At 44.3% G+C, this 25,207-nt stretch overlaps 2 protein-coding genes across 2 annotated transcripts in view; both read left to right on the forward strand.

Moving 5' to 3' along the window:
- Positions 1-6,967, forward strand: part of LOC134614902 (lysosomal protective protein-like) — a 30,225-nt gene extending 23,258 nt beyond the window's left edge. Inside the window, exons 14-15 of the mRNA XM_063459158.1 lie at positions 6,108-6,209; positions 6,471-6,967. Of these exons, the coding sequence (XP_063315228.1) occupies positions 6,108-6,209; positions 6,471-6,554 (186 nt within the window). The 3' untranslated portion in view covers positions 6,555-6,967. The remainder of the gene's footprint in view (positions 1-6,107; positions 6,210-6,470) is intronic.
- A 6,140-nt stretch (positions 6,968-13,107) lies between these two features.
- LOC134614903 (lysosomal protective protein-like) lies at positions 13,108-25,207 on the forward strand. Its single transcript, XM_063459160.1, has 15 exons — positions 13,108-13,179; positions 13,748-13,911; positions 13,994-14,105; positions 14,221-14,271; positions 14,381-14,467; positions 14,768-14,923; positions 15,857-15,948; positions 21,691-21,775; positions 22,052-22,143; positions 22,245-22,317; positions 22,788-22,936; positions 23,062-23,137; positions 23,267-23,356; positions 24,125-24,226; positions 24,620-25,207. Exons 2-15 carry the CDS (start codon positions 13,748-13,750, stop codon positions 24,701-24,703), a joined length of 1,413 nt encoding a protein of 470 aa, XP_063315230.1. The 5' UTR covers positions 13,108-13,179; the 3' UTR covers positions 24,704-25,207.

Genomic DNA, 25,207 nt, shown 5'->3' on the forward strand with positions numbered 1-25,207 from the left:
TCACTTGCGCCACTTCTTCTGCCGTGATTTTGGCTGCTAGTGTGGTTATTGCTTCCTGTGATAGTTTCGGTAGTCCTAAGTTTGCCAAGAATCCGCGTGTCCTGGCCTCCTCCTGTTCCCTCTGCATCTCAGTGTCTGGGGAATGGTTATAGAGAGAATTGTAAAAGTCTGTAAAGACTTCAGCGATCTCTCAGGGAGTGGTCTTGGTGGACCCGTCTTTATGTCTTACGGCTGTAATCTGTCTCCCCCTTTGTCTAGGCTTCAAGACCCTAGCCAACATAGTGTCCATCTTATTCGCGTGTTCATAGTAGGTCCTCTTGGACCACACTATAGATTTAGCTGTATCATCCAGCAGCAGAACACGTATGGCTCTCCTCACCTCTTCTATCCGTCTTAACGTCTCTTCGTCCGGGTTATTTTGATGTTGTTGTTCCATCTTCTTTAAATCTGACAGAAGGCTCTCCAGCCTCTGAAACTTTAGCTTCTTTTTGGTCGTCGCAGTTTTGATAAGTATGTTATGTCCACTGTTTTTACGTGCAGCCCATATCATTGCCAGCTTTAAGTCTGGGTTAGCGTTGGTTGTAAAAAAGTCTGATTTCCTTTTGGACCTGCTCTGATATCCCTATCTTTTAACAGGGAGGAATTGAGCTTCCATGTCCGCATGGTCCGACCAAGTAATAGACCCAATCTCTGACCCCACCACTCTAGCTAGGCTCTTATCATTACCCAGAAAGAAATCAATTCTAGAGTACGTGCCGTGCGGGGCTGAATAAAAAGTATAATCCCTCGCGCTAGGATGATGTGCTCGCCAAACGTCCACCATATTGATGAGATGAATCGTATGTGATAAAAGTATGCCTGAGACTATGACTATGCGCCCTTCTAGATCCATATCTGTGGACGTAACTCTAATTGGGCAGCTATGGCGTATAAGAATCGCCACCCCATTGCGTTTGCAAAGTGAGCGGGCTTCATATGACGTTTTATACACGTTGTCCTTCAGTTCAAATGTGGTCTGTTTTTTGTTATGAGTCTCCTGGATAAAGGCCACATCGGCCTTCATCCTTTTCAGCTCCTTGAACATAAGGCGTCGTTTTTTGGGGGTATTTAGGCCCTTTACATTCAGCAATACTAGTTTCACCAGCATGGGTCTTTCATGTTTCTCATGCTAAGAAAAGCTCCCACCTCTACTCCTCCATGAGAACCCCTAGTCATAGAAGAAAAGGGAAAAGAAAGGAAAGTAGTGGAGAAGTAAGAATAGAAACTGTCACACTAGTCGTGCGCCTCCAAAAATGTCTGGTCTTATCTTTTGCCAGACCAATATGGGGGTCAAGACCCCGTATCTCCCCTGCGTCCAGCGCTCGAAGTAGACTCGGGGTCATGAGCCACTAACCTGCCGCGCTATTCTACTAGCTGTGCTTGCTTTGAACAAGTGTAGAGTGTCCTACGTCTGCAAAACCGCCATAAGTCTATTTTGATGACAAAAAATCTAACAAAAACAAGAAAAAACATGTTGACATTAAAACATATGCAGGAGTTACATTCACTCCTTCCAATATCATAATACTTAGTTCAGCAAAAAATTCTTAACATAAAGCCAAACAGTCATATAAAAGGGTGTAATCTGGACTCTTCCCATAGCCCATTGTCCTCCCTTTACTACCACCCATTAACATTGTAACGATAGCCTCCGTAACTTCCCCGTTTGGGCAACAGGATAACCTGAATAGGCCTCCAAACTGGTGGCCACGCTCATGGGGGAAGAGGGGAGCAGACCAGGCAGGGAAGGGGGCCGAGGAGGGGGAAGGATGGGGGGGCGGGGGTAGGGGCAGGGGCATAAGGGACCCTTGTGGTGCTATTCCGTTCTTGTAATGCTCCTACCCTCTATTGATTGGGGTGTCCACTTTGGATCAGCATTATTTCCGGTTAGGCTCCTAAGGGCTAAACTTCCCTGCACCTCAACCTATCTGCCACATGCTTACATTGAAAATATTAATACGGGTTCTGGCCCACACGTGCAGTTGTGATCACCCTAGGGTGTGCCCTGGTTCTTACGAAGCTCCAGTTCCAGAGCCCCCAACCCCCTACACCCCCCTGATAGCCCTCCCGTCCACCATATGCCATTGTGATCCTCTATGCTGGTTCCTCTAAAAAGTTAGGGTGTTATTTATGTAACCCTTAATTTTTTTTTTTTAATATAATTCTTTATTTTTGTGAGTGTATGAAAACAATACAACTTGTCACGTGAGTAACTGATAAACAATACATCATAGCTGGCTATACATCACTTGGCTGAGCCTACTCAATTTTTAGTTATGGGCTAAGACACCCAGATTCACCTATGGGCTGCTATGAGGCGTAGGATGTGGGGGGCGCTTGCATTAGGCTTCTTGCGCCTTAGGGATAAATATTGCAGTGCGTTTTAAACATCTACTTCTAGGGAGGCGCTGGTAGGGCGAGAAAGCAGGTGAGTAGCCTTCCGTGTCTAAGGAGTAGGGCTTGGTGCTTAGCGCTGTAATAGGAGGCTGTGGTTTTGCGTGGGGTGAACAATTGGTTGCTGTAATACAGGAGTATCGATTGCGCCCTCTGTGTATAGGGGGGGGGGGGGGGCAAGGAGGCATAATCTCATGGCTATGTCTAAAGCCTACGGAGCCAGTGCAACAGGGTCATGGTATATAATAACAGTCAACATAAAAAATCATGTGTAAAATAAACCAAACAATGTGGAACAATATGGCACAGGTAGATGCCGTCAGAGTTCAGGGTGGGAGATCGGCGGTCTCAGGTGCTTCCCTTCTGGGCACGAATGGGGTGATGTCTGCTACATTCCAAGCTAAGTGGCTTGGCGGCGGTGTTCTCTCCTCTGGCAGTCCCAGGGATTTCAGGAAGGTCGGTGCTTCATTAGGGTGTGAGATGGCATGTGTCTTGCCTGCTTTATTGGCAAGCAGGCGGCGTGTGCCCCATTTATATGTGATCGCATTTTCCTGGAGGAGCTGGGTAATTGGTTTTAGTGATCTCCGCCACGTCAGAGTATGCCTTGAAATGTCCCGGTAAAATGCCAGCTGTGCTCCCTCAAACGATACCGTGGGGGTACCCCTGACTGCTCCCATGATAACCCCACGGTCAGATTCCCGCACCAGTTTCATTAAAACATCCCTGGGTACCTCTGGGTTTGCGTTGGTTGCATTGTGCAGTCTGAAGCAGGAATCCACCACTAGCTGTTTGTTCTGTTTGGGCATGAGGAGAGTGGCAAGGAGTCTCCTGCAGTAGTGAGGGAGCTCTACTCCTGATATCGTGTCTGGCCCTCCCCTTATCCTCAGGTTGCATGCCCTGGCTTTGTCCTCCATGGTGGCTATTTGGGCTTGATGGTCGGCACATTGTTTCTGCAGCGTTGCTATAGCTGTGTCTGTAGCTGACTGGGTTATTTTGCCGCTTTCTGTGCTTTCCTCCACTGCTTGTACACGTGTTGTGAGGGTTGATACAGCCTCTCGGACTGGTGCCATATCGGCATTGAACAAAGCCTGGATTTCTTTCATTAGGGCTTTAATGTCTGCCTTAGTGGATGGGGCTGAGTCTTCCAGTCCTGCGTGAGCCTGTGGCTCTATTCGCCTCCTCGGTGGAGGGGAGATGTCGGCTGTGCTGCTGTCCTCCTCCGACGACAGCGGTGCATAGGCCTCAGCGTGCGCCATCTTGACAGCATCATGTCGTGCGCATAAATGTGCCGATATCTCGGGAACCAGAGCCCGGGTCCGAGCGCAGTTTCTTGGATTTCTTCCCCATATCGTCGGGGAATAGCCTGTAGCAGCTGGAGCCGAGATGTGAGTATTTTTGTCCCTTTTCTCACTGTACCCGAGCTGAGTCACGGAGCTGTTCCGAGACTTGTCCTGCTCGCTCGGGCGCTGGCTCCGCCCCGTAACGCTTATTAATTTTAGTTTGTTCTTTTCATATATTTTTTTATTTTTTCTTTAATTTCAAATATTCTATGTATTTTCCCCCCTTGTTTTGTGTTGAACTACTGATGCCATGTGAATGGGGAGGACTGCAACGACCCCATAAACACCTCAACGACGACGTTACACAGTCCCGTTTAGATGGGTAAAGATTGTTGCTTCAATCGTCCCGCCCCTCCCCCAATGTGAAAAAACGCCATCAGAGGGTATGCCGAGTTCAGCTAACCTTAAGAAGCTCTCACATTCAGGCACATAGGTCCTCCTGGGCTGGTTCAGCATACGGTTGCACAGTTCCTCCCTCTGTCTCCATATAATCAGCCATCACACAGTCTCCACCCACCCAAAAACATCATGCGCCCCATCCCAGCGGTGGAACCAGGTGAATGGGTTCTAGCTATTGAGCTGCCCCTCGCTCCCCCCAAACAGTCAGTCTCCAGGACCCTCCATCATGTCCCCCCTGCATAGCAATAACCTCTACATTACCGGACCAGTCTTCAGTGTCTGTCTGCTCCCACCTCATGCCACTCCGTCTGCAATGGCTCCAACTCACGATGGTGCACTGATAGTGTAGGCAGGTTTGCCGGGGCCGCCACGCCAAGTTCCCTGAGGAAGCTCTTCGGGTCTCCGGTCGGAGTCGGGACATAAGCTCTGCCTCCCTGGAATGCAAGCAATTTAAATGGAAAGCCCCAGGTGTTTTGAATGTTAGCCCCTTTCAAGGCCTCTGTGATGGGCCTCCATTCTCTCTGCCACTGGAGTGTGGTGGGTGCCAGGTCGTGGTACAACTGGATCTCTGCTCCTTCACACTGGATCCTCTCTTCCCTGCTTCTCTTAATCAGTGCTTCTTTAGTAGGGAAGTGCAGGAAACTAATAATCACGTCCCTAGGTGTGTTGGGATCAGATCTTCTTGCTCGGAGGGCTCTATGCGCCCTTTCGATATACCACCGTTCCACGGGAAGATCCGGTAACAGCAGCTTTAGGATGGTAAGCAGCCTTGCCTGCAGGATCCCCTCCCCCTCCGGCAGCCCCCCTCACACGGAGGTTATTCCTCCGTGATCTGTTGCCCATATCTTCAATTGCCAGTTCGGCCTCTGTAATGCGAGATGCTAGGCTGTTTACCTGGGCTATAGCAGTATTATGCGCTCTGACTGTGCCCTCTACTCTCTCCTCCAACAAGGCGGTCCTTGCTCCCAGTGTGGAGATCTCCGCCTGCAGCACCGAGGTGGATCTTTCTATTTCTCCCGCAAGAGAGTTCTGGACCTCCGCCAGCCTGGACAATATTTTCGTCGCCTCTCCTGCCCCGATCTCCCCACACATTTCCCCCACGTGGCGACGGGGGCTGAGATGCAGGGCCCTGGCTGGCGCCATTTTGGGGATCCGACGTTCCGCTCTTTTGGGTGGCTAACCTCCTCCAGTACAGACGATCCGGAGTCAGCTGCCTTCTTCAGCTGCTTTTTCGGTTGTCTTTTTTTTATCCATTTTAGTCGCAGGATGATTATTTATAGTGCTTTTGTAGGCTATTTTGAGCGTCGTGGGAACGGAGCTCTGCTCATTCCCTGGTCAGGCCATGCCCCCCTGGAGAGATTCTGTATGGAGGAATGGTCTCCGATTTCTTGCCATTTATTCTCTAGCCTCATCAGGCATTATAGAAGAGTTGTTATCTTGACAAGGGGACGCAGCACAAAGGATTGACTAAAAGGGTGACAATAATTATGCCAGACCTATATTAAATTTAAGTTTCCCCCCAAAATTACATTCCTACACACTTCGTACCTAAAAGGTCCACCCAGCCTCCCTACCTTGTTAAGGGAGGACTGGAGTGGATCCTCTGTTCACGGTGGCTATGGGTTTGTGCTGGGCTGGGACCTCCTTTGTGCTCTTTCCGCACAACTGCCTCGCGTGCCCAGCAGTAATGCCAATATCCTATCCTGGCAACCGTCCTCGCTGCACGGCGCACCAGGGAACTGTCCAGGAGGAGCACATAAGGTAAAGTGCTCCTTGCCGCACTGCTAGCAGTCCCGGGCCGCGGGTTGGACCCCACTAAGTTAAGCCATATACGTTTTTGGTCCCTAAGAACTGTCATTTTGGCTTGAATTGCATCAAAGCCCAGTTGCAAATGCACACAAACTCTTATTTGTAACTTTCCTCTCTCCTCCCTAGTTGCAGGTACAACGTCGGCCATGGATGTACAACGATGGAGACCAACAGCAGATTGGCGGCTTTGTGAAGGAATTTTCTAACTTGTCCTTCCTCACTATTAAGGTATGGAATATAAGAGGGGAAAAAAACAACCATTCTCTGTCTGTATTTTTTCCACCCTAGAAATTAGGGTGGTCATAGTGTATCAATTTGTGGTTTTCTGCTTTAGAGTATAGAAAGAAGTGATGCCTTAACCACCAATAAAATGTCTCCATCTGTTTGCAATGACTTTTTTGAAGGTTCCTTCAAGAATAAAAGGCAATGTGTGTGATATTTTATGAAGAATCTCCATAATATCTACTGACCATCTTCTGTCTTTCGTAGGGAGCTGGCCACATGGTGCCAACCGACAAACCCGTTGCTGCCTTCGTAATGTTCAGCCATTTCCTAAAGAATGAGCCTTTCTAGCCCTGTCCGTCATCTCTTGGACTTCACAATATTTGGGGATCTATGAAGCCGTTCTCCTGGAGAGATGTTTGGTTCATTACTTATTGGACCCTCCTCAATTTATGGTTGAATGTCCCTACAGGGCACTGCATTCTGTTTTAGCTGGATGTTAAAAAGGAGAAATGTGATAGAAAAACTGTCCTTAAAAACTAGTTCCCTAGCTTGATTCTGTTTTAATGTTTGCAGCTATTTGAATCAGTGGGTTAATAGTCTATTCAGCTTCAGGTCTCACTCTAGGCTGCTTCCACAACTGTTAGATCATGGTCTGTTACACAAGGTTATCTACAGCACCAGGGTTCTTATCAGTGGCGTGGACTAATTTCTGCAGTACTCGAGCTGCTAAATGGTTTTTGTATTTCAGGGAGGGAGAATAATCACATTTAACTGTCTGTTTAAAATGTAATAAAAAAAACAAAAAAAAACTGATCTTAATATTCCAATTGTGAAACTGGTGTAAAATTAAAATGTATTTATTTAAACTGAAGTGACATTTCTCTGGTGTCAAACTCTTCTGGATCTGAAAAATGTATTAAATGTGCAAAAGAAAACTTGAAAACGGCAATGAGTTGTCACATATCTCCTGCTTCTGTGTAAGCTTATTAGTAATGCTTCACAAAGAACCTGCTTGCAATCTATGATAAAATAGCACTGATGGGTCACCTGGGGTTTATTTAACGAATGTGACGGCAGATAAGAACCATTTGGCCCATCTAGTCTGCCCAATTTTCTAAATACTTTCATTAGTCCCTGGCCTTATCTTATAGTTAGGATAGCCTTATGCCTATCCCACGCATGCTTAAACTCCTTTACTGTGTTAACCTCTACCACTTCAGCAGGAAGGCTATTCCATGCATCCACTACCCTCTCAGTACAGTAATACTTCCTGATATTATTTTTAAACCTTTGCCCCTCTAATTTAAGACTGTCCTCTTGTGGTGGTAGTTCTTATTTTTTTTTTTTTTTTTTAATTCTTTATTTTATTAAGGCATATATGAAGGGTACAGAATAAAGAAAGGGAAATGCAAGGGTGTTCCACTTAAAGGGTTAATACAGCGATAACAGTGTTATTTACATTTCCGGAGTGTTAATGCCTCATTTTTTTTCTTTTGTATAAGTCGTTCAACAAAAACCTATTTTACACATTACAGATGAACTTAGAGCATGATACCAGAGACGGGTGTAGTAAACAGGCGAATTACATTTTAGAATTTTAGCGCCAACGTTAATATCAAACAAGATGTAGCCAAGCTAGACAATTGATTTCAGGCAGAGATACAATATAATGCATGAGCTTGTGCTAAGCAGGTTAATTTTGGCTAGACAGTTAAGGAAGTTAAGTATCTAGTGCGTCTAGTGGCCTGTGAGGAGCCGTGCAATGCAGCGTAGGGGAATGCAGGAGAGCTGGCCTAATGAACTGGTAGGAGGTAATTTTCAAGTGTGGTTGGTAAGGCTTGCTAGCTGGACATGAGATGACAGTATCCTGCCTTTATCGGTATTGCCGCCTGTACAGGCGATTAGGAGACACGTCTACGCTCAGTGTGACTGAGTGCCGGCTAAGCATGTAGTAGCAAACATATTGTGAGAGCGTTAAAGTAGTTATAAGTACTCGTGTAGTGCGTAATTAGCTATTCCTTGTTGTCTATGTAACTGAAGCTGCATTTTGTCCTGAATAGGAGATCTTAGCTGGAAAGATGAGTGTGAAAACATAATAATAAAAGGAAGGAACAAATCAGTACTTGCTTAGGGGAGTCGCTCAGATGCCTGTAACACTTATAGAATATGCATGTTATGGACAAGCAGTGGTACTGGAGCAGTCTTCCATAGTGTGGGGATGTCCACTTTGCCGCCCGGTGTCAGCCAATGCCTACAGAGGCGATCTGTTGGTGTGGTGTGCTATCACCTGTAAAGGCAGGAACCAGAGCAGTGTCCTGAGGGTTTTGTGTTAGAGCCTCGCCGATGAGGCCTTGCTGCCTTCACAGGTGTGGGTCTGCGTTCAGGGGTCTGAAGAAGAAAAATAAAAAAAGTCGTGCAACGGGTCCCAGGCAGCCTAGGACGCAGACACACCAGTCAGTCCAACATGGGGATAGCTTAGGAGAGAGCGTGAGGGCCGTGCACTTAAAAGTTCCCTATTGGGAGCGGTGGCTTTGGGACAGTCCGGCTGAAAGTTCCGTTGAGTAGGTGTCTCCTCTGGACCAGTTAGGAGGGTGGTCCTGTAGGGTCGATCCGGAGGTGTCGTTGCGGGTGGGCAGCATGCCCCACGCTTCTGTTTAGGTAGTGACAGATGCGTAAGATTGGTGTGGCATTCAGCGGTATAAATGGGGCCGCTCCCGCTGGATCCCAGTTGTGGGTTGGGGTGGTGGGGGGGGGGTCAGGGGTTCTACTTGGGAGATAGTCTCGAGGCAGTCCCAAGGTATGTAGAAGGTTGGTAGCATCCTGTATGCCCTGGATTTGATGTGTTTTCCCGTCATGCTGCACAAGTAATGTGGATGAGGCTCGCCAGCGATATTGTATGCTGTGGTGTTGGAGTATGGAGGTGAGTGGCCGGAGAGATCTGCGCCAGGCCAGAGTACCCTGAGACAGGTCTGTGTAGAAAGTTATCTCCGAGTTCTCGAACCGCACGGGAGTTTTCCCCTTGAGGGCGGTGAGGACAGTCGCTTTGTCTGAGCTATTCTGAAAGGTCAGTATGGTGTCTCTTGTGGCTGTTGCTGGTGCTCTAGGGGATTTCGGTATCCGGAAAATGGCTGTGGGCGCAATAGCCTTAGTAGGGCCTGGGGGCAGTACAGAGGTTAGTAGACGAGTAATCGCTCGTGGCAGCTCTGCCTCCGGTAGCCCTTCTGGGATACCCCTAACCTTGAGGTTGAGCCTCCGGCTCGTGTTTTCCTGGGCCGCAAATCTTCTTTCATGCAGCATGTTTTGGTGCCGCAGGTCCTGGATGTCTTTTTGCAGCGAGGCTATGGTCCGCTGTTGTTCTTGGCAGGTATCCTCCAGTGTTGTTATGCGGCCTGTGAGGCCTCGTAGCTCTTCCCTGAGTGCAGTGACATCCGTAAGGATGTTCTTCTGGAGTTCCGCCAGCAAGCCCTTTAGCACCCCAGTGGTCACCAGATTTGTATCGGGGTCTGCTCTGCTTTTTCCGGACTTCGTTCTCGGCGTCGGGTCTGGAGCTTGGAGGTAGTCATCGTCGGCTCCCCCTGAGCCGTCATCCGAAAAGTCTGAGCAGCCTCCATGGAGCGCCGCCATATTGGCTCCGCTCAGGCTGCGTGCTTGCTGCCACATTTCTCCGATCGTGAGCCCTGGGGCCGTTTTGTCTGGGTGTTTCCTGTGCTTGCGACCCATGGGGTGTTCCCACAGTTGATCGGTGGTTATTGGGGGTAATAGTGGCTAGGTATGTGTTTGTTCTCTTCGTTTGCAGCCTGGAGCTTTGGGATCGTGCGTCCGCTCTCCTCGGCTGTCAGGCTCTGCCACCCCGTAGTTGTTCTTATTTTAAATGCCATACAGAAGCAATTTGGATGCCACGTTTTTAATACCTTTTTTTTTTTCGCAAAAGATAAATGAAGGCTATGCCAACCAAATGTATGCTTCCATTAGGTTTTCTGTTCAAATCAGCCTGTAGTTGCAACCAATTACCTTTTTAGGAAAAAATTGAATTTGCGGACATACCCAGAACGTGAAATTTATTAATGCTGCTGAAAAGACCAAACTATATACAGATTAAGGTGTGCACAAACAAAAACAAACCACTTGTAAATCTTACAGGGCTAATTAAAATCACCCCATGTACAGGTTTTATGGTGTTTTTTTTAAAGTTACAGGGTCAAATGTAGGGCTTGCAAATTAAATTATTTTTTCTGCCTGGGTTGTCGGCAAGTCCCTTGAATTGTAATCAATAAAACTACATAATTATGTAAAGTTTACATAAATTAATACAATACATAATTTATATATATATTATAAACACTTGTAATTATATATAATTTCATTCCAAGTGTATTTTGATGTGTGTGTGTGTATATATTATAAAATTGTAATTTCAAAATAGAATAAAATGACATGCGCGTGTGTGTGTATGTGTATGTATATATATATATATATATATATATATATATAGATATCTCTATCTCTGGGAAAAGGCAGTGTTTACATTACTGTTTAGGAACAACTCTAGTAGCAGTCACTCAGACGGCCACTAGAGGTGCTTCCTGGGTCAGATGTTCAGCGTCCCCACATCTAGTGAATAACACTGTGCAGTTTTAGATATAAAGAGTATTAAGATAACCAATGAATACATTTCCGTCCGCTAAGACAAGATAAAAAGCAGCTGTAATTGAAATACATTACCAATCCGTCTTGACAAAAAATGTTACATAAACAGATAGCTAAGTAAGGAGGTTTAGCCCATAGTTTTAGAAGCAGTTAAGTATCAGAATTCAGATTTAATGTTCCTTATAAAGCAGTATTCTACTTTTGGAGCCCAAACATGTCTGCTCTCTTCAGTGTCACTGGCTAAGCCCACCCCCACGGTTCCACATTAGCTTTTAAAACAAAGTAGAAAAGTAATATCAAAGTGAAACATCTGTTGACTCCTATGTATAATTAGATTGCAAGCTTTCAAACAAAGGATTTTTTCAGGCATGTTATAAAGACGTTTTGTGATCTACTTATATTTAGTAAAGAAACCCACCACCAAATTCAGCATGTTTTCCCCTACACATACAGCCAGTACACACACCACACTCCCACATTACACAGACGCCCAACATACCTGATTTCCGAGGAACAGTCCTGCTTTTTGGGTTCTGTGCAACTTCTGTTCCCAAGTGTCCTGCTTTTGAGGACACCAGAACCCAAAATGTGTAGAGATGCGCTTGTGCTACACTCAGGGTGCTAAGATCCTGCACAGGGATATGAAACCGGGCTCTCTGCATGGCATGCCCTAAGTGGGCCAGCCTGTGTAATTTACAGGCGGCAGTGGTGGAACTAATGTACAGAAGGCTATAGTGCAAGAGAGGCCAAAAGGTAGATCCCCATCTGTCGTACAATACAGTGGCGTAACTACCACAGTCACAGCGGTGCGATGGGCTGTGCTGCTTCTCTCCTGGCTTGTGTGTAGCGCGGCTGAACGTTCATTCAGAAGGTGGTCACTGAGAGAGCACTTCCTGTCTGATCAGTGGTACCGCGGCAGTGAGCAGGTATAGGAGGGGGGATGGGACACATGGAGGGGCTTGCTTGGGGTCGGGAATGAGACACATAGAGGGGCTTACTTGGGGAGTGGAATGAGACACATAGAGGGGCTTGGGCAGATGGGACATACAATCTGACATGCATAGACCCATACATGTAATTTTTATATTTGCAGCCACCCTTCTAGCTTACCTTTTGTGTCTAGTAGGGTGGCTTGCTTGGGGTCTTGGTGATGCTAGCTGAGGTTGATGAGAGGGAGCTTGAGAGTCTGAAGCAGCTGTCTCTTTCCCACATGCTGCCAGTGTGTGCCGCTGCCGACATCTCCTTCCTCCCGCAGTGCTCTGTAAGAAACTGTCTGTCACTTCCTCCCAGCCAGCCGTTATTACATGGGCCCGATTAGCCTGATCTGCCCCCTTTCAGCCATTCTTAAGTGCATGGGGCACCCGATGGGACCAAGAAGCATGTGGTCCCCGGTGTGGTAGTTGCGCCTCTGACAGGTAGCATAGCATGCATTCATGCCAGGCTGACCCACCAATCCTTCAGGCAGATGTTCCCATTCAGATTAAGTGGTCTGGGTGCCTATAGTGTCCCTTTAAACACAGTCAGCACTCTCAGGGTTACTCAGAAATCTCCGAATCTTAACAAATTAATTCTGAATGGCTAAACAGAGCTAAATGTTATGATTACAGTTAGAGAGTTCCCCCTCCCTCCACATCAGCTGGTTTTATCTCAATTTTTCCATTTGGATTTAATTTCCTAAAATTCTGAAATTTTGTGAATAACCCTGTCAATGTCCAGGGCTCTAGACAGGGCCCCAAATCTAGCTCAAGTTATCTTGTGTATCCAGAAAAGTGGATTGGAGTACTGATTTAGTCTCTTGGACAGGCAGATCTTAAAAAAAAAAATACAAATAAAGTATAATTCCACAGCCATGTGAATATAATATCCAAGCAGGAAATGCCATAGGTACATCCTGAATGTTTAAAATTCCTTTCCCTCCTGTGCTATAAGAATACTACTAAATATAGGGTTGTCAGTTCCACTTTAATTCCCTGCTGCCCTGTATTGGTAATTAGGGGGAAGAACTATATTAATGGTTAATACATTTATATTAAATATATTATAGGCAATATTACATACAATATATATTGTACTATATATAATACACATATACATTAAATATATGATCACCTAGAATGATATATAATTAACAGTCTCTGGTACTCTCTTTTGCCAGCCTCGGAAAACATGTTTGATAATGAGGAAGAGCATCCTGTTAGCGCCAGTGACGCAATTTGTGTTTAAAGCCCAGGCCGCCCATTGCTGTCATGTGACCCATCCAGTCATATGACTGCCGTCTGGAAGAAATAAGGAAGTGACAGCAGTCTGCAATCACTGAGAGGGAGAGGTGAGTGAAACTCAGGGGAAATCCGTGATATAATGTTTTATAAGGGCTATGGCTAACGAGGTAAGGCTTGTGTAAACTGGGGAGAAATATTACCAGGAAATAATATTAAGGGGGACTTACATAGGACATAGAAAAAAAACCATGAAAATGGTAATTGTGTTTAAAAGGGGTAAGAGGTAGGTGGGTTTAAATATGGGCTGCTGTGGGACCGGTATAAAAAGTGGGTAGGAGTGATTTGTTTATTTTTTTTTATTTATTATGGGAACTTAATTAAAGAGGAATGGGATCCTTGAAAGAAGACTAATTATTTCAGCTGGCTGGGCATCATTAGAGTTGTGATCCATTAGAAACTGGGATGTGAGTTTTGCTGTTATTTGCCTAGATTTCCAGGGTTATTTACTTAAGTGTGAACTGACAGGAGTCTAAATGTAGGCAGAAATTGGGAAAACAAGTTTCACAGTCTGCTTTGTTTCATTTTGACTGTTCACACTTTTGTGAATAAGTTTTTTTGTGTGTTTTGACAAGCCCTCCTCCAGGTAACTCCTAGGGTCACCTTACTTATTTGCAGATGGCGCTGGTTCTGCTGTCTTGTTTGCTGCTTGGATCAGTGTTGGTGGAAGGGGCGCCATCAGGAGATGAGATTGTATACATGCCTGGTCTTGCCAAGCAGCCATCGTTCCAGCAGTATTCAGGATTTCTGACTGTGCCAGGGGGTAAACATCTTCATTACTGGTGAGTGGGGTCTTAATATTTTCAAGTTCATAATTTAACTCCCAGTCTTTCAGTTTTTACTTCCAAGCTTTGTTCTCTGCAGGTTTGTGGAGTCCGAGGCGGACCCCAATTCTGTACCCCTTGTCTTGTGGCTAAATGGAGGTCCGGGATGCAGCTCATTGGATGGACTTCTAACTGAACATGGCCCTTTCTTGGTGTGTGCAACAAAGAACCTTTTCCCCATGTACAACACATGCCTGACTGCACCGTGCACTTGACATTCAAATAAATAAAGTATTTATTTTTATTATTTACCACCTTGTGTTTCAGATCCAGCCAGATGGTTCAACATTAGAATACAATCCCTATTCCTGGAACAAGGTGATCCCCCTCCCCCCCCTTTTTATTCCCAAGTAATGTGATAAATAATTTCTCTATTTTGTACACCGTGTATTGAGAGAGCTATAACTTTATTTTCACTCCCACACAGATTGCCAATGTTCTGTACTTGGAGTCCCCAGCTGGTGTTGGTTTCTCTTATTCTGATGATAAAAATTATAAAACAAATGACACAGAGGTAAGATGTGTGTATTATTTTTTTATTTTATTTTTTTCGGATATATAACCCAAACACGTACATTTGTTGTTGCAGCTTTGTACTTTTAAGACATTCCTTTTGTGCTACACTTTTTTTTTTTTTTTTTATTTTTTTTTTTTTTTTTTTGTACATAGCTTTTTAGATTATTTATTAATCCTGTTTTTATTCTACTTCCTTCTCATGCAGAGCCCTATAATGCTATCCTTGTCCTATGATGATCTCAATATTTTGTGGTTTGTCTCTCCTTATTGCTAATAATTCAGTCTCTTTCCCTCCCAGGTTGCTCACAATAACTATCTGGCTCTGAAGGAATTTTTCCGCCTCTTTCCAGAATTTAGTAAAAATGATTTTTACATCACGGGGGAGAGCTATGCAGGGGTGTATGTCCCATCTCTGGCTGTAGAGGTATCACAGGATCCTGCAATAAATCTGAAGGTAAGGGAGAGAATATTGGGATCACCGTATAATGCTGAGGAGACCATAAATCCCACTAACAGGCATACAAGTCAAAATGTAACATTGGGTTACTGGGAGTCTTAAAATAAAACTCTCTAAACGTCTTGGATTCACTGGTTTGACAACAGTGTGTCTTTGATAAGTCGTACTGGACAACAAGATCCAGGGTTTGCTGGGAAAGTAAAAATATTAGACGATAAACACAAGTGATACTTGAAGAAATATAAGTGTTCAACACTACCATCTGGTAATGAAGTGACTCTTTAGCTTGTCTGGGATACAGCTCTGGTAATCTGTATAACAAGTAAAATCAGATCCACAGAAGCACCGGAAGGTGTTACTGTCTGTAAAGAGAAAGTAAGATTAAATTACTGTGAGCCCTCACTGCCTTCCAGTCCGGTACCAACAATCCCAGAGGGATTTCACATGAGACCAAGTTTCAGCGTACTCATGACATCGTGTTTTTTCCCTCATTGGGACTTTTTTTTTTTTTTTAAATCTTGCTGGATGCCTAGCTGGCAATTTTCAGAATCTCCAGTGGATGACTCCCATTGGGTGTGGACGGTGTAACTGGGGAAGTCCACATCTAGGTCAGATGTCCTATTCTGTGTGTGTGTGGAGCTTTGCCAGGCTAATGCATATGAGTTCACATATCATGACTTGTTAGGATCAACCCATAAATAATGGGGTTACCAAAAAAGGTCAAATATTTGCATCCTGCCAGTTATTGAGTGTAGGTTTTTTTTTATTTTTTTTTATTTTTTTTTATTATTATCATTTGTATATGTTTGTTATGGGGTGGAAGCTGGGGGTTTGAAGCAAGCTTTTTTTTTTATTTGAATTTTTAAATATATATATATATATATATATATATATATAATTTTTTTTCTTCTTCTTCTTCTTCTTCTTCAGGGAATTGCGGTGGGCAATGGTCTAAGCAGCTATGAAACCAATGACAACTCACTGATTTTCTTTGCTTACTACCATGGTATCCTGGGCAGCCAGTAAGTATCTCAACTACACTTGAAACTTTTTTTTATTTTTTTTACATTGCTGTTGTCTGTACCTGTTCTCACTCTCCTTGGTAGAAGCTGCTTCCTACACATTGATGCAATAGAATAGGGTAGGCAACCATTGGCACTCCAGAGTTGTGGACTAAATCTTCCCAAATACTCTGCGAGCATTATGTAGTCATCTGGAGGTCTGAAGTTTGCTTACTCGTGCAACAGAACATTTGTTTCTTCTGTGGCTATAAAATCTCTTATCCTCTATTCCGACTCCAGAAATACACAAAGGAAAATGGCAGGGGGAATACTCTCCTCTCCTCTCTCTTCCCCCACCTGTATCTAACAGTGGGCAAATTATTTAAATTATTTTCCTTTTTTTTTTTTTTTTTTTTTTAATTTTTTTTTTTAATCTTTATTTTTTTTGTGCTTGCCATGCCCCAACAACCGTGCAAGCTTTGCAATAAGTCATATTATAACATTGTGTGACATGGAGAGATGTGGCACATGTTTATAGAATTATTAACAAGATATTCAGATGCTTACACTGCATTATAATGACCGGCTAAGTATACTCGTCTGCAACAGTTCGTTTTAAACCAGGCTTTTCACAGAGATTAACTGTCATTCTAAGAACATGCTTGTGTTAAAAAAAATAAATGTACTTGGCTGAGCTAGTCTGACACCTAAACTAAGGACACGAGACCAGGTGATTAGTGTACAGGAATATTATATTGGTGTAATAGGAGGGTAGATCAGCAGGGTTTACATACTGAACGAGATTAAATGTCCATTCTAAGATATCTGTGTTAAATATACTTGGCTAACTGCTAAGCTACTCTGACACTTCAACTAAGGAGAGCTGCAAGACAAGGTGATTGGTGTACAGGAATATTATATTGGTGTAACAGGAGGGCAGATACCAGGTTGTACGTACTGACAGAGAAACATGTACAGTGGTATAATGTTGTATAGACTAGTCTAGGAATCAAACGGTACAAAGACACCCAGCTATTCAGGGGGGTACACCAACTCCCTACTGCATAAACATCTTGCCTGTAGTAGATTAAACAAAGAGCATAGTTATTATCCAGGCTAGGATTGGAGTCTCTTATATTGTACCCCTGGGAGCGTTATCAATGTTGCTTTACTTAGATTGAGATAAAAGAGAAATGAAAATCATAATAAAAATAAAGAACTTGGTGCATGGTACTTAAAACCTATAAATTGCTTCTCTTGTTGCCAAAGAGGGAGTACGCTCAGATGGCAGTCCCTAGACCAAGTTAAGCCGATTCCACTAAGTGGCATAGCTGCTACCTTGCCTGGGCAAGTGTTGCTCCGGAGCGGGGTGTTGCAGGAGGGCCGGCATCTTTTTACCGCAGACTTGGGTTCGTCGAGGGACCAAGTCTATCCCCTTCAGGGCTGGCCATAGATGGTCTTTCGCCCGCATGGATGATGCATCGCGTGGCCCCCGGCCTTGTTAAGCAGTCGTGAAATCCTTGTTTTAGATTTAGCGCTCTGAGGAGGCTTCACCGTACATGGCTGCTCCTTTCTCTTGGTTTCCTTTCTGCGTTACAGACTTGTGGTGTCCATTTGACGTGCTTGTATCTTCAGCCAGAAGTTCTGGAAGATCTGGTTTTGCCACCCTAGGGAGTAGGCAGTGGCGTTACATTCACGCCATGTGCGTTTGTGCACGCAGCATCTGCCATTCTTGGAGCCTCAGGGCATCGATTAAGGTGTCCAAAGGTAGGTCTAGGTGTCCCCAGCATGGGAGTCACCTTGGGTTGAGGTCTCCAGCTTGTCAGCTTGGGTTATCACCGGGTAAGCAGCGTTAGCAGCAGGCACTCATGCGATGCAAGTCTTGCCAGCTTGCAGTCCAAGTTCTGCTCCCTTCTTTAGTTCATCTTAAAGCCATACTTTACAAAGTGAGTGACTGACGTGTGAGAACATGCTTCTCCAGAAATATCTCATTCACAGCAACTAAATTAAATTTACTTTATTTGCTGCGGTTCTTCTAAATTTGAGCTTTGCCAGAGGATTTTTAGAAGAATCTCTAAAAAGAAGCTTAAGTCCAAGACGGCGGACACGCCGAAGTTAAAATCCTGAGAGATACAGCAGCCACCCACCAACAACCCAGTCAGCCCTGGCGGCTCTATGACCTTGCTGGAGGCTATCTTCGCAAGCTTCTGGGCCAAGCTGAGGGAACGCATGACAGCTCCCACACGCTCACCTGCAGGGTGGAATGGGGAGAAGAACCGAGGGAGGCCCCCTGCGGGCATCAGCATCATGACCACGCAAGTCTCTGCCAGAGTATGCCCTCCGAGATTGAGGATCATTAAGGGTTTGCCCAGAAAGCACCGTCCACAAAAGCGGAGGCCTAAACTGGCGGCATACCATCAAGATCTCATGCAATCCCACTTGTGGGAAGGACTTGGACTCACATGGCCCCCGAGTCCGTGGGTTAGTGGTGTTGGCCCCTACAAGGGTCAGGTGCTGGAAGGAAGCCAATTCGGGACACTGCCCCGCCATTATACTAATGGCTACAATAACCCCTTCATGGCTTTTGTGTGGTGTGGGCTAAAAGCTCCTCGTGGACACCTCTATGCGGCACCACAGAGTTATATTGCTCATTTCCTGAAAGTGACCGCAGAGGTCCCGTTCATCTGCAGAGCATGAGCACCCTACCAATTCGCCACCAGATAACTCCAGCAATTGATCAGAATATGAGAATACACTATAACACTGCCGTTATAACCAGACTAAAGCATGTTTTTCAGTTCAGCTGTTTATTTTATATCTTATAACTGCTCTAAGCTATATCTCTCGAACCTTAACAGTTCAGATAAGCACAGTGTTATCGTATAATGATTAACTGACATGCCCTGCATATTCATGTCTTATTAATCCTGAAACAGTATACGAATCCCCCTGATTGTATTAGACATGTGCAGCTGTGACTGAACAAACCAACATACGCTGTTGCAGCGCACTAAGCCGCTCACAACTATATCATATGTCAGAATAAGCACCAGTTAATCAAGATCGGATGTTGCATTGTTTACAAATAGTGCAGCACCACCTCAAGCCATAATCTAACCTGCGTTAAACCGCTGCTACACGTTTACGCCTGTTGTTACTAGGCAAAATATGCAATTGTCCATGCCGATATCTATCTAGTCTGCATATTCTTGACCTATCTGAAAGCTTTTGTTTAAAACTGTGTCTCTTACCTTGACATAATCTTTCCATGTCAATTCACTGTTCATAATAAGCTGGCTGTTGTGGCACTGCAAGATTAAATGTTTGTTTTCAAATGCACAAGAAAAAAGAAGAGGGGGAAAAAAAAAAAAAAAAAGCTTAAGATGCAAAAAAATGGGTTGAGTGGGTAATTTTTTAGGGCTTAACACTAATTAGAACATAAATAACTAATAAAGACAAACAGCATGACTTCAAAAAATGACCACTAATAAAACTTTACTTCTACTTCTTAAAAATATCAGGAAGGGGGCGGGGCCTGACTGTCATGGAGGGAAGACGTGCCTGCTTGAGGCTCCCTCCTGATCTAAGCAACAACTACTAAATTGTCACTCCTGACCCACGAAAAATACACAAAATGACCCCAAGCAACGCACTGACCCTTAGTCCATACGGTAAACCGGTAATGCGGCCCAGGAATGGACGACAGACGGCAGGCTATACTCGTGGAGGCATGTGGCCGGGTGTGCATGGGACGGGAGCGGCGGCCGAGCTCTCAGCCGGGAGCGACCCGCGAGCCGAGTGCTACAAACGGGTAACCCCCCCCCTCCCCCGGACCGGTGGGGGTGATCCCGGTCCACCACTGGGAGTACTACCAGCTATGGCAGAAACATGCATGGCACAAATCGGAGCTCAGGGAGATCCACCAAAGATGGCGGCGACCACGCGGTTTACGAACAGACAGGGGGTACAACAAGCCCCTGTGTCCAGCCTGGAACTAATTTTCACAAACTTCTGGCTTAAGCTCGAGCACAGATTGAGACAGGGGGCTCTGCTAACGGCCACCTCCAGACACCCGCCAAGCCGCTCACCGCCCGACCCGCAGCGTCACACGGCACCCCAGGGGAGGCCCAAACCAGCGAGAAACCAACGGCGAGACAAACAAACCGCTTACCCACACAGTGCGGCGAAATGGCGAACACGAACAAGACACAGCATGGGCACACCTCAGGCTCCCTCTACCGCAAGGGCAACTCTACCCCAGCCTCCTGACTCACCCAAGCGACACTCATCACGTCCACTGACCCACCGCATTGAACTGCGACAGTATTGGCTACCACCTCACATCCTTGCAAAAGGTACATACCGGCGGAACACAAGCCCAACGCAGAGTGACCCACGAACACAGAACAGACTGGGCATCGGCTGAACAGGCAAGAGGCCCTGGACTGTCTCTCGGCACAAACACGGACGGCTCTGCAGAACTGAAATACCCTGGGGACTCCCCAACATGTACAGGTCTCCCTACCTGAACCTGGCATACTTCTGTCTGGACTTAGCCTTTGGGACTCATTCATAGATGTTTTTCAAAGCCTCATAGCCCATTTATTATACCATATGTTGTGTTTTACGCGCTGAATTAATATATAATGCTTACTAACTACCACTGCTACACCCCTTGCAGTGTCTTCCACGCTGTTGCATATATGTGTCAAAGGCTAGCCAAACCATTACCTAGTCTGTATACTCTTGACCCCTCAGTAATGGTATGTTTTGAACTGTATTATTTTGTAAGGAACTTTTATGTTTTTATGATCTTGTACAGCACTTATTAGACATGCGCTCAGATAGCCTGTTCCCAATTAATCTTACATTGACACATGTGTTTGCCTAATAATTTTACTTGTTTAACATTTTACGCTTCAATATGCTGTTTATTATGCCTGCATAAAAAATTCATAGTGTGCAACATATATCCTACCATTATAGCTGTCGTTACTAGTGATGCAATATCTTGGATATACATACTTCAGCGCTACTAGACAAGACAAATGCACGTTCACTCTAGGAAGCTAAACGCTACCTACTATCTTTAGGTTTAACTACCTGTATTCCTCATGTCATATCTATAAAAAAAAAAAAAAAATGTGCTGTCTACGCTGTAAACTGTTATGAAAATGTGTGCAGAAGCTGTCGTGGCTCTGTGCGCCTATTGTTAATCTGAGCACATGAAAAATAAAGAATTAAAAAAAAAAAATAATAATATCAGGAAGTATTACTTTACTGAGAGGGTAGTGGATGCATGGAATAGCCTTCCAGCTGAAGTGGTAGAGGTTAACACAGTGAAGGAGTTTAAGCATGCGTGGGATAGGCATAAGGCTATCCTAGCTATAAGATAAGGCCAGGGACTAATGAAAGTATTTAGAAAATTGGGCAGACTACATGGGCCAAATGGTTCTTATCTGCCGTCACATTCTATGTTTCTATTGTAAATGTTAAAAATCACTATGAAATCTAATAAGAGGGAAAACACAAAAGTGAAAGGTGAGAGAAAACCATAAGTGATTATATAAAAATAAAATAAAAATTGAGCGAGCATCCGCAAGAGTGCAGCAGTGATGTCGGCACCAAAGAGGACCCCACTGGATCAAGATAAAGGCGCCTTGAGGTATTGGTTTTAGCTAAGCAAACTCGCCTCTACGTAGACGATTTAGACTGAAAATCCTGACTTGTTCAGTCTGGTAAATTATATTCTTCTCTCTGCAGGCTCTGGGCCTCACTTCAAAAATTCTGCTGTCCCGGTGGAAATTGTGAATTCTACAATAATCCTGATATGAACTGTTCCATCCGTGTAAGTTTGGCAGGGCTCAAGGTTTCACATTTTTATTCACCACCTCGAATGATGTGAATTGCATTCCACAATGTGTGTGTGTGTGTGTCTACTTGGCCAATCATGTTTCAGGCAGTGATCTCTCTGTTTTAGTGGTATAGAACAGCTTGGCATACTGGCATCTGTATTGGCAAACCAATATAACACTTGGTCTGTGTCCGTCTAATAGTGTGTATATATTTTGTTGCACTGCAAAACTGTACTTTAATGTAAAAAATATATATATTTTCTATACAGGTACAGGAAGCCATGCATGATGTGTACAGCACAGGACTTAACATATACAATCTGTATGAAGCGTGCGCTGGGGGTGCTCCAGGGGAGGTTAGGTAAGTGTGTGTTTGGTTTTATTTATTTATTTTTCCTCCCTTTGTCTAGTGGGATTTTGGGATGCAGAAAACTCTAACCATTTAACTTTCTCTCATTGCAGGGACAATGGAGATCACATTATGGTTTACCATCCTGCAATGCTTTCTCCCAAAGTGTCTCCACATTGGAACCGGGTGAGTGATTTTTTTTTTTTTTTATTTTTTTTGATTTTTTTTATTTCTCCTTTACTTGTTGCCTTGGTACACTTTTCTCTCGCCCCCCCACCCATCCCCCATGTGGATCTGGTATAAAGGTCTGGTGCTAGACTATCTTGCGCCGTAGGCAAGACCAGCTACACCCCCAAACAATGATTGCCAGTTTTGTGTGTCCATATCTCACCTGCCCCTCTGTGCTAATCTCTCCTCCTCCCCCTGATCCATTGGTATCATTCTGATTGCTCGGCCATGCTATAACCCTAGGCTGTTGCAAAATTTGCCTAGCTGGTGTGTGTGTGTGTGTGTGTCTGTGTGTTTAAAAAAAAAAAAATAATAATAAAAAAAAAAAAAATTATGAGCAGTTTCTACCATAGGATGTCTGGTTCATTGCTTGACTTTTTGCACTAAAGGTTTTTCTTTTTTTTTTTTTTTTTTTTTTTTTTTTGCAGAAGTTGGCAGCTCTGTCACTTGTCCAGAAGCCTGTCCACATGGATCCTCCCTGTATAAACAGCACAGCTTCTTTTACATTCCTGAATAACGCCTATGTGAGGAAAGCTCTGAACATACCTACTGAGGTTCAGCAATGGGAGGTCTGCAGGTGAGCTGGTCAGTGTGAATCCCAGACATTCGAAGAATGGAGTACTAGGTAACATAAATCCAGTCTAGATGGAATGTTGTGTTTACAGAATACGTGAACTTAATGTGGTGTTTCTTGTCTTCCAGCTTTGATGTTTATCAAGGATATGGGCGTGTATACCAGACTATGAAAGACCACTACCTAAAGCTGCTGAATACTATGGTGAGAAGCCGAATTTTAGGATGTTTTGACTGTCCCATGAGCTTCTCAAGGCACCCATCCTTGAAGACACTTGTCTCGGTCTAAGGGCTTGGTTATCTGACTCTTCTTATGTTCTAACTTTGTTTTCAGAAATACCGTGTCCTGGTGTATAATGGCGATGTGGATATGGCATGTAACTTCTTGGGAGACCAGTGGTTTGTTGATTCTCTAGAACAGAAGGTAAACGAAAAGGCTGAATTGTTGCGTTTACTCGGCTTTCCTATGCCGTGGGGGAAAACTGTAACTTTTGTTCACATATGGTATCTGACTGCTTTGTAATAGCACTGAAATGCCAATTTCCATGTTGGACAAAATGAGAGAAAGGGTTGAGCTTGAAGCACTCTCCATCCTTGCCATCGTGTAACCGGATATGACCTTTTTGAGGAGATATGTGACTATTTCCCTTAAGGGGAGCTGAGATTGGAGCTCCTGAACTCTTAAAAGAGAGGAGCAAAGCATTAATAGATCAACATGTGTGTTTTTGATATAATTTTTTATTTTGGCAATTCTTTGTGGCTTACAGTGCTCACCATGAGCACCCAACAATGGAGTATTGGGAGTTGATATATCCTAACGCACCCTTTGCACTTTGTGGAATTCAGAAGATTAATTTCAGCATATAAAATGCCCTCCACTAATATTGCCACCGGTGGTAAATCTGAGTAAAGTAGGCGAAAAAATTTGATTAGTGGAGGGCACTGTAACTAACCTAGGCTAATTAAAATTACTTACAACTATTGTGTCTTTGGTTAGTCTTCTACTATAAGGTCTCAGAACTGATCTTGGATCATAAACCATCTGGTATTTAAGGTCCAGCTAGTTGCCTGTTAATGTTATCCAATTAAACAATGAGTCTCTGAGACCGGCCCTTTGGCTTGTATTGCATCAAAGCCTATTTGCAAATGCACACAAACCTACTTGTTCGTAACTTGCTTCGCTTCTCCATAGTTGCAAGTCCAACGTCGGCCATGGATGTACAACGATGGAGACCAACAGCAGATTGGCGGCTTTGTGAAGGAATTTTCTAACTTGACCTTCCTCACTATTAAGGTATAGAATATATAAAGGGAGGGGGGAGGAGGAGGAGGAGGAGGAGGAGGAGAGAGAGAGAAATAACCTTTTATATATTTTTTGGATACACATTAGGGTGATCATAGTGTATCTAGGTTGGAACAAATGCAGACAATTGTGTTCTTCTGCTCCTTGAGTATACCAAGAAGCAATATCTTAACCACCGATAAAAATTCTGCTTTGTCTTTTCTCCACTTCTGCTCGCATTGACAATTTAAACCACACGCTACTGTTTGCTGTCCAGTGTGACCTGTTGAAGGTTCCTTTTAAAAGGATAAAACACAATGTGTGTACTGCTTGCTTCCTGTTCCTTTTGCAACGTGTTATTCTATAAAGAAATAATATCTACTGACCATCTTCTGTCTTTCGTAGGGAGCTGGTCACATGGTGCCAACAGACAAACCCATTGCTGCCTTCATAATGATCAGCCGTTACCTAAAGAATGAGCCCTTCTAGCCCGGTCCGTCATCTCTTGGACTGCACAATATTCGGGGATATATGAAGCCGTTCTCCTGGAGAGATTTTTGGTTCATTGCTTATTGGACCCTCCTCAATTTATGGTCGAATGTCCCTATGGGGCACTGCATTCTGCTTCAGCTGGATTTTAAAAAGCAACAATGTGACAGGAAAACTTTCTCTTAAAAACTAGTTCCCTAGCTTGATTCTGTTTTAATGTTTGCAGCTATTTGAATCAGTGGGTTAATAGTCTATTCAGCTACAGGTCTCACTCGGGGCTGCTTCCACAACTGTTAGATCATGATCTGTCACACAAGGTTATCTACAGCACCAGGGTTCTTATCAGTGGTGTGGACTAATTTCTGCAGTACTCGAGCTGCGAAATGTTTTTGTATTTTAGGGAGGGGATAAAATGATCACACTTAACTTTCTGTTTAAAATTAAAAAGAAATCTGATGTTAAAATTGTGAAACTGGTCTAAAATAAAATTAGTGGGTTTTTTTT

Source organism: Pelobates fuscus, chromosome 6 (genome assembly GCF_036172605.1).
Source record: "Pelobates fuscus isolate aPelFus1 chromosome 6, aPelFus1.pri, whole genome shotgun sequence".
NCBI lineage: Eukaryota > Metazoa > Chordata > Amphibia > Anura > Pelobatidae > Pelobates > Pelobates fuscus.

Bases quoted from the DNA above. Each gene is read 5' to 3' on its own strand.
- LOC134614903 (XM_063459160.1), top strand. From the start codon at position 13,748: ATGGCGCTGGTTCTGCTGTCTTGTTTGCTGCTTGGATCAGTGTTGGTG. The intron at 14,468-14,767 runs GTAAGATGTGTG...TTTCCCTCCCAG, and splicing joins ATAAAACAAATGACACAGAG to GTTGCTCACAATAACTATCT. The intron at 24,227-24,619 runs GTATAGAATATA...TGTCTTTCGTAG, and splicing joins TGACCTTCCTCACTATTAAG to GGAGCTGGTCACATGGTGCC.